The 10,235-nt window shown below is 29.4% G+C and overlaps 1 protein-coding gene across 1 annotated transcript; it reads left to right on the top strand.

Annotated features, from left to right (window-relative positions):
- The first annotated feature begins 348 nt into the window (after positions 1-348).
- Positions 349-1,201, top strand: LOC110615035 (auxin-responsive protein SAUR50). The gene has a single exon (XM_021756742.2). The coding sequence runs from the start codon at positions 544-546 to the stop codon at positions 859-861; it is 318 nt and encodes a 105-aa protein (XP_021612434.1). The 5' UTR covers positions 349-543; the 3' UTR covers positions 862-1,201.
- The last annotated feature ends 9,034 nt before the right edge of the window (positions 1,202-10,235 follow it).

The raw sequence follows: 10,235 nt of genomic DNA on the forward strand, positions 1-10,235 counted from the left end.
AATATGAGCTGATAGTTCATTAAAAATAGATTTAGAATTCAATTACAAGATTTGGTTTGATATTAAATATTATCCCTTATCGGATTTAGTAACAGCCTTTCGATTTTTAATATAAACGAGTAGTTTTTAGCTCTTTTTTATTTTTTTTAATATATCAATTTATATGTTAGCTATATATTTTGACCATAGTAATTTTAATTCAAATTCAGTGGTTAATATATATATATATATGCTGGTATACATGCGTCAAAAAAAAAAAAAAGAGAGAGAGAGAGAGAGAGGGGACCATGGTGTCCTTGGGGAAGGCAGCAACCCAATGGGTTTAGCTTACAGTTCCTTTGTGTTCTTAAGCTCATACGGACCCCCAAAGACATCTATGGTCTGTCCTTTGCCCCCACAGCCCCACATGACTCTGCTTCTTTCTCTCTTAAAATTCACCATAAATACCCTATACAATCCTCTTCAACCTCTTCACACCCACTCTAACTACTCTCTAACATTTTCTTTTCTTCCCTTCTCCGCTCAACAACTCAGAAAACAAAAATGGCGATCAGGAAATCAACCAAGTTGTCTCAGACAGCAGTTCTCAAACAGATCCTTAAGAGATGCTCAAGCTTAGGTAAGAAACAAGGGTACCATGACCACGAGGGCCTTCCTTTAGATGTCCCCAAAGGACACTTCGTTGTTTATGTTGGTGAAAACAGAAGCAGGTACATTGTCCCAATCTCTTTCTTGACCAGACCTGAGTTTCAAAACTTGCTTCAACAAGCTGAAGAAGAATTTGGATTTGATCATGATATGGGTCTCACTATTCCTTGCCAAGAAGAAGTTTTTCAGTCTCTAACATCCATGCTCAGATGAGGGTTTTAATCAGTTCATTTTATTACATTGTTCATGTCTTAATTAGGCACTGTTTGGAGAAAATTATTGACTGTAGAGATGAAGCTGCTTCATTGCTTCTCTGGGTTAATTTTCTCTTTTATAATTATTTCTTTCTTTGGTTTTTTTTCCACCTTGACTCTGACCCAAGAAAGAAGACAACCCCATGAATGGTATCTGGGTGTTTTAGAAATGTAAATCTCCAAGTTTGTAATTTTTCCCGACAGTGGTGTGGGGTTTGTTAACAAACAGCCACCAACGTTGTACCCTGTGGGAAGTGAACTAATAGTATTAGGAACAAATTTTCTGTTCTTTTCACTCTCTTCACCTCTTGCAATCTCACTTGATTTTAGGGTTTTGTTTTCTTTGGGTTACATTCATAGGTGGGTGGCTTGCCATTGTCAGTTTTGTTTTGCCGTTAAAACTGTTAAAAGTTCTCCAACGAACAGCTAGACAGAATGTTTTGTCAGAAAAGAACAAAAAAAAAAAAAAAGAGTTCAGATCCCAACTCCCACTTCCTTGCTCCATGGGATTTAGTTTTTTATCTAACCAATTCATGGATTCTTCACTTATCCAGGAAAATTAAAGAAGCAAAAAGGAAAAAGAGAGAGAAAAAAAAAATCCCTTCTTTCACTTGGATCTTTCATCTTGCTTTTCTATTATTTTTTTTTTAATCTTTGAATAATATTAACAATTCTTTTTTCTTTAATGGAATAGCCACTATTAACTTTCTTTATTTTCTAATAAAGAAATTAATTTATTGTTACTAGAGTATTTTTTATAATATGATTTTTGTAATAGATATTTTTTAGAGTTTGAAATGTATTTTTATAAAAATTTAACAATAACAATATTTTAAAATTAAATTTATTATATAGAAACAAAATTAAAATTGAATTTTTTTTTACTTGTTTATAAATAGTTTAGGTATCTTTATATAAACATTTTCCCTTCAAGAATGGTGCATTCATGCATTTTGTACCATTTCAGTATATTTTTATTCACACTCACGTAAATAAAGGCATTTACAAAATGTATTTAAATAAATTCGAGAAATTTATGTTTTATTTTTTTAATTTTTAATTTTTATTTAAAAAAAATATTTTATAAATGAGAAATTAAATATTTTATCAAAAATTAAATAATTTTTTTAATTATTTTTAACTTACTGATAATTAGATAATTTATAATAATTAAAAAATTAATTAATTGTATAATTTATAATAATACAGAAAATAATAAGGTCCAAATTTATTCCGAAATATATTATAATATTTACAGAGAAATTAGGAAGGCAGTGATCCATCAACGTCCGTGGGGAAGCCCATGAAGTAGGGCCCAACCAATGAAATCTTTACATTAGACATCTTTAATGTTATTAATGAGAGTTAAATTCTATTAAAAATTTAATATTTAAATTAACTCGAAATTAATTAAATTTATTTTAAATTATATGAATTCGTGTTAAAGATAATTATTATAATTCAAATAATACTTGTAAACTAGTTTAATTTTATATTTTCAATTAATAATTTATATAAAATTTTATTTTTTATTAATAACTTTATACATGTATTTCATATTATTTTATTTTCAATTATAATTATATTAAAATCTTCTTAATAAGATTTTGTTAATATATACATATGAAGCCAAAACACCCAATATCCCCAGGAAAATCGTACGGACAGGACACTGAGCCTACGTTTGGATTGAAAGCATGAATAATCTTCTTTTTATTTTTTATTTTTATATAATTTAATATTCAGAATTTACTGTCTTGATTAATTTAAATTCATCTTAAAAAAATACATTAAAAAAGAAAAATACTTCTTTTTAAATTTTTAAATATATTTTGTATTTAAAATTTAAATTCAACATTTTAATTAAAAAATAAAAAATATATATCATCTCTAAAATTTAAGGCATAATGGATCTTGGACGTTGCATGTATTGACTAATGAACAGTCAAATCTGCACGTCTTTGAAGGGCATAGTGACCCTATATAGGTTAGGCTGTGGGCATTGGCCCACTAATTAATTAAACTGTGATGCGTTTGATCTCCAATCTCCAGCTAAAATTATATACCACATATCCTTTTTAATTTTCCTTTTGCCTCAATAGAATTTATAAATACCTTTTTTCTTTTTTTATCTTATTTTAATTATTTTTGTCTGCTAGTAATGTACTCTTCAATAAAATTCTTAAATTTTCCAAATAATTTTCCTGTTATATTAAAAATAGCTTAATTTTTTTAACTACTTAATTATTTAAAAAAAATCATAAAATATTTAACTATAATAAACTCGATCTAATATAAGATAAATTTAATAATTAAAGTTCATATATTTCTCATATTCACTTTGATTAAATTTTTACAAATTTTCCATATAAATAAAGCAAGCAGCCTTATTTCACTTATATTGATATTATTTAATGTATGTTTAGTATTGTGAGTTTGTTTAATAACAAGAGAAAGTAGGAGCAAGTATTCAAATAGAAAAAATCAATCGAATTGAATTAATTTAAAAATTCAGTTCGATTTTTTATTCATTTCGGTTCAGTTCGATTTTTAATTTTAAAAATTTTAGTTATTTCAGTTCGGTTTGATTTTGAACAGAAAAAAATTGAAAAAATTAAATCGAATCAATTAGTGATAATAAGAAATTAGATCATATTAAAATTAAAATATTTTAATTAAATTTTTTAAAAAAATAAGAATTTATTAAAAATTAAAACTGATCAAATCAAACTGAATCAGATCGGTTTAGTTCGATTCGATTTTTGATTAAAACTAATTCGGTTTTTATAAATATTAAAATTTTAATTTTTAATTTATTCGGTTCGGTTCAAAATTAAACCAAACAAATGCTGAACTAAGAGAAAGGACAAAGTTCACATGTAAAATAGTTGATATATAAATTGGAAAGAAAGGTCGAGTCTTATGTAGGGTAAGGATTAGATTCAAAATCTTTAATTGTTAATATAGTATTGATTTTAATTTGTTTTTTCTGTTTCTTTATTCTTCCATGTCTTTTCAATGTTTCTTACCGTTAATTCAGCTTCACTTGTTTGCTTTCATTTCCTTTTCTTTCTTTAATTGCTCATTTTAAAATGGATTCCATTTTAAAATATTATCGAAATTAATTATGATAAAAATGTGTTGTGACTTTCGATTAAGACATTAGCGGATGAGAGTCTAAGAGATAGGATTATAGGATGATAATTAAAGTTAATTTAAGCTAATAATAGAGATAAAAAGAATTTAATTGGAGAATTAAGTACGTACAAATAGATCAAAGTCATGTGATTGTATCAAAATCAAGTGGTTACAATGTCGCAATTATGCTTATCTTAATTGCAAAAGTAAGAGACTTTAGAGCAAATCATGATAAAATGTCACCTTATGATTACCCCCTAATCATGGAAACCTCTCCACTAATTAAAGCAAAATTATCTGCACTTAATTACCCATATATTTGTGATTTTGACCACTCATAGAAACTATAATCCAAAGAGAAGAAGAAGATAAAAAAGAGAAATTTTGATTTCATGGTAGAATTAGAAAACGAGAAATTTTATGATGCAACGATGATTTCATGTCAATTTTTGAAATAGTTATCATTTTATGAGACTCATTTTGATATCTGGAGAGTATATATAAGCGCTTTTGAATTTTATTAAAAGAGTCTTATAAATACACTGAATTTTGAAAATATCTAATGATGAATTGAGATTCGAGAGATTTAATGAGATGTGTACACGTGGACAAAAAGTATAATTTTACTGAAAAATTAATAGATCTGGATGGGTGGTTGGAAATTAATAAGGCTAGATACTGGTTTTTGCATATTAAGGTTTGGAGAAAGATCTGAGTAAGTAGTATTTTGGTGAAGCTAAAAGTTTGTCTCTGAATATGGTTGATTCAGGAGTATTTATATCCGAATCGTCTGGGTGCATTCTGTCTGATATCCTATCAGATTGAATAGTGTTGTGTTGTAATAGGTATGTCAGGCGACTCATTAATGGTGGGTAATCGGCTAATAAATGTAGAGTGGATTAGCACATACTCTACCCATCATGTACGTCATGTCAGTCAGCCTTACTGCATGCACAATCATGATCCTAGAGATGTACCGAGATGATGACTAATACGTGGGAGATCGGTGGGAGATCGGCTCTCTTCCTTGGCCTTATTAAATTGTACTCATCTCACCCAGTTCATATTGAGATGGGATCCTCTCAGTCACTAAGTCAGTGCGCGAGCTGTGAAGAGATTTACCCATCTGCTCCTGGCTTTGAAGAGGTCGGCTTATCCATTTTGGGCCTTGATAAAGTCAGGGATGCAGGTGGTCTGATCTTTATATACCATAGGTCGGACTATCTGACTAGAAGGTTTATGGAACCCTTCTAAATTGTGTGTATACGTGTTACGATCTAAACAAGCCCTTTTATTATTATATTATCAAATGTGCCCTTTCGCTTCTCCAATGATTATTTATAATGGTTAGATGAGCGAATTTATTTCCACCGAGACTTTGTGGAAGGTTTTTGATGCGTTTTCTTCTAAGAAACGTGCCCTCATCATTATCAAATCTCGAACATGCGCTATTAAATGAAGGCAATAATTATTGGAAGGTTTTCAAAGGATCGTTACCCGAGATCCTTTTTGGGGATTTTAAATTTTGAATTCTTTGGCCTATAAAACCCTTCCTTTGGACGCTTTAAACTACGTTGACATTTTTGAATTCTTTTCTTCCTGCTTCAAATTCCCTGCTTTGAATTCCCTCCTTCTTTAGTTTGAGAGTTTTCCTACTTTAGGTACGTCTCCTTTTTTCATGGCTCCCTTAGAATTTCCCCCCGTAGAGGGGTTGCAGTCTAATGTTACTCCAAATGACCTTCGAAGGGCCATTCCTGAAAAGTTGCTTCGCACGAAGTCCTATTAGATCAAGGCTCCACACTCCTTCGAGAGAATTGCTCTATTCTCTTCTCCTCCTCCTCCTAGGCTAGTCGACGCTCAATACGGCAAAAAGCTAGTCTTTTACTTGAAAACAGTTCGACTATGGACTGTCTTTTCCTCTTTCTTACTCCTTTGTTGAGGTCTTCTGGTTCTACCAAGTATATCCTTGGATGCTGACTCCCAATTCCATTTTATTTATGCGTGCCTTTGAGGCAGTGTGCGTGCTGGGGATGGAGATTCAGACCATCTGTGAATCTCTTTAAGATCCTTAAGTCAAATAACAGGTTTTCAAACTTTAGTGGCCGCATGAGTTTGTCTGTTTTTAGAGGCCATAAGGATTCCATCCGTCACTGGGTCTAAAGCTTTGTTGTTGTTTGTTTAAAGAGAGAACAGAGTTTGGGCTTTAACATAACTTGGGAGGATATTGATTTTGAGTTTAATATTTTTCCCTGTTTGTCTGAGTGAGAGTAATTGTATTTCTTTCATCTGACCTCTTTCCCTTATAAGTACAACGTTTTCAAATATCTACAACTTCCTCTCAGGGGAGATTTTTATACCGCTGGAGTCTGACTGATTTCTTTCATTTTTTTTTTGCCTTTTCTTTTCTTGACTAAAATTTTCATTTTTATAGTTCACACCTTCTAACATTCCAATGGGTGAGACCACAATGCCCCGAAATTTCACATTGTCCTAGTATTTTGTCAAGCAGGCTGTTGAGTAGTTCACTGCCTGAAAGACTATAGAGGTCGTTCACGATGCCCTTGGTCATGATTCTCAGTAAGAGGAGAATGCACGGAACTCACTTCTTTAGGAGGGGATCTCGTCGACTCCTCAACGTATGATTTATCCATCTAATAAGTTTTTATATGATTGGCTGGCAGCAAGTTCTAATCGTTTTTCTAGTCATATGACCAATAGTTAGACATCCCATAATTATCGATGAATTCCACCGCCATTTGGTTCGTTAAAGTGTAATGTTGATGCATCAGTGAATGCGGTTGATAGCTTGAGTACTTTTAATGTGGTAGTTCAAGATGTTGATGGCCTTTTGGTGCTTGGGTTCTCCGTTATTCTCCAAGGTATATGCTCACCTTTTGTTGCTGAGGCATTAGCTTTATATGAAGCTCTATTATGTTTTCTCTTGCATGTTTTTCAGAATGTGTCCATTGAAGTTGATTGTCAAGTGGTTGCAAATGCAGTAAATTTCTCCAACTCTAATTTTTCTGTGACCCATTCTATAATAGTTGATTGTAAAACCCTTTTATCTTAGAATTCTAATTTCTATGTCCGTTGGATAAGTAGACAAGTCAATATATTAGCTCATAGTTTGGCTATGGTGGCATATTTTTATGCGAATCCTACTATTTAGGCTTCAGTTTGTAATGACATTTTATTAATTAAATTATAATATATTATCTTTTATCCAAAAAATAAAATAAGACTTATAATGAAATACCAAAAAATCTCCATCATCAAGGACCAACATATAAAGGACACTAATAAAACCATTTGAGGGACTCAAAGGTTAAAATATTCGAGGAGAGGATATAGAGCTCAAACAACTTTCCAAAACTAGTAAGAATGAACCATAGAATCGGCCGATAGTTAAACCCTTAGAAGAAACTCCTCTTGTCGTAGCAATCTAGAGCATATTTCGACCAAATTTTTGTCCCTTAAAATGCTAAGCCAATATGCAAAGATCTGCGAGTAAAGAATTAATCAAAAAATCAATAAACAAAATCATAGATATTTTAAAAAAATAATTTAAAGCAAACAAATAAAAAATTATATACTTCATATCGATAATGAAAGAAAATTTTAAATTAGTTAGTAAAAAAGTTGAACTCTAGTTGAACAAGAAAAAAAAGGAAAGAACTTCTCTCTAAAATTAGAGAGAGAAATAAGTAAGAAGTGTTATCCTGTGATTGAGTTTACCTCTTATTTTTTATAAGGCCTTATCTCGTTTTTGAGAAATAATTTGGGGTCAAAATATGAATAGAAGATTTTAAATTCTAACGTTATATTTATTAAAAGGCTATTAAACAAAAGAAATATAAATATTATGATAATTTATATTTATATTTAATATTTTAAATTTTAAATGGTAAAATCAAAGTTTTTTTAATTTACTAACTATAGATAAGAATATTAAATTGAATTTATATAAATTAACAGTAAATTATAATATAATCCCTAAAGTTTTATTTAAATAATAAAATAGTAATTAAAATACTCCCTATTTCCACTTTTATATAATATCATAAATATCAATAAAAACTTAAAATATACATATGAAAATAAAATTTTATAATTTAAGATATATAATATTTTGTTTTATTTAGAATGTTATTAATAGAAAGTAAAGTTTTCTAAATATAAAAAATATACACGTAATTTATAATATTGAGTATAAATATTCAATGGAATATTTTAATGTATATAATTTATTTGTGATGTTTTATATAATAAAAATTTATTTGTAATAAAAATTTATTTAATATAATATATTTAACATTATATAAAATATATTTAATTTTAATATAAAATTTAAAAAAATATATTATAATTTATCATTAACTTTTTTAAATTTAATTTAATTCTTTCGACTATAATTATGATAAATTTAAAAAAATTTAATTTTATCATTTAAAATTTCAAGAATTGAATATAAATATTTAATTTTTTTTATATAATACCCTTTATTAAAAAAATAAAACAGCTCTTCAATTAAGGTTAAGTAAACTCGTGAGAGTGAGACTGATCAAACCCAAACAGACGAGCCCAGTGGATCCACGGCCGAACCCACTAACTGCGATTGAAATTGAAAAAAAAAAAAAAAAAAAAAAAAAAAAAAAAAAAAAGACCGCAAATATACAATTTCAGTGCAAACCTACGATTTAATCTAAAGCTAAAACAGACGGTCTCTGATTTTAAAACAAAATTAAAAATTTCTTTTAAACAAGGACTATGAAAATATTTTACTGAATTTGATAAAAAAATCAGAAATTTGTGGAAAAAATATTTTTCAACATTTTCTCATGCTTCATAAACTCAAACATTTGATAAAAAGAAAATATTTTACCATTCAAATGAAAAGTTCTGTAATTTTTTATAATTTTTATAATTTATTTAACACTATTAATTTTTTTAAATATAAATATATTAATATGCCTTATTTAATAATATTATAATTAAATAATAAAAAATTATTTTCTATAAATAATTTTTTTAAAAATATATTTTTTATTAAAATCAAATCAACTATTTCCAAGCAAATCAGCCTCCCACAGCACCCTATTTTAAAATCTGAAATGCTCAATAAAAAAATTTAGAACAACTTTAGACTCAATTATATCAATTATATCAAGAACAAAGCTCTGAAGCTCAGACCAAAACTGGTGACTAGCATATAATACAGTTACCTTAATAAAGTTATGAGCAACCATATTAGCTTGTTGCTGAATCCAACTCAGATTTCAACTTGGTTTTAAAAAAAAAAAAAAGCATATGTGCAACTATGTATCACTTGGCCAAACTCCGAAATGTTATCCTCTCTTGACTGCGGAGCAAAAACATAAACCTTAGAGTCCATCTCAATATCAACAAGGGCCTAATCATGATCCTTCAATAAAGTTAGCACTTCTTGGAATGAGAGGGCTTCTACTAAGGTGAGATTTAAAATGTACTCAAAATAACCAATCAAACTTACCACAAAAACCCCTTGAGAATTTCGAACAATGCTCTATATGAGCTTTTACCCACACTATGTAATGCAGAAGTATTCAGATTACACTTCAAGCGGCCACCCTCTAATTTTTTTCACTATTAACCTCTTGAGTCATATTTCTTTGAGAGAGAGGTGTCCTAACAACCACCTTAGCATTATTGGACGACAGTAACTCATTAATGAGACTCACATTCCAAGTACCATTATAGCTTAATGAGCCAGAAATACTCAAGTCCTTTAAACCATCAATATTAGAGGTTTGTACAAAGAAGTTATCATTTCTGCCTAACCATGAATCTCCCCATACTTTTATATCAACCCCATCCCCCACTTGCCATCTAACTCCTAATTGTAACAACTCTTGTGCCTATAATAGAATTTTTCATGTAAAGCCGGGATTAGAGCCTAATTCTGCATGAAGAAAATCCCCTTTAGAAAAATATTTAGCTTTGAGAACCTGACTAAGAAAAGTACTCGGATCATAAAGGATTCTCCAATCCTGCCGACCAAGTATTGATAAGTTAAAACAAAATAAATCACGAAAACTCACACCACCCACATTCTTTCCGGCACACATGTTTTTCTAGGCTAACCAATAAATTTTCTTGTGACCTACCTCCACCGAATCCCACCAAAAAAAGTTCATCATCTGTTGGATCTCCTTCAAG

The sequence above is a fragment of the Manihot esculenta genome, chromosome 5, assembly GCF_001659605.2.
Source record: "Manihot esculenta cultivar AM560-2 chromosome 5, M.esculenta_v8, whole genome shotgun sequence".
Taxonomy (NCBI): Eukaryota; Viridiplantae; Streptophyta; class Magnoliopsida; order Malpighiales; family Euphorbiaceae; genus Manihot; species Manihot esculenta.

Bases quoted from the DNA above. Each gene is read 5' to 3' on its own strand.
- LOC110615035 (XM_021756742.2), top strand. From the start codon at position 544: ATGGCGATCAGGAAATCAACCAAGTTGTCTCAGACAGCAGTTCTCAAA.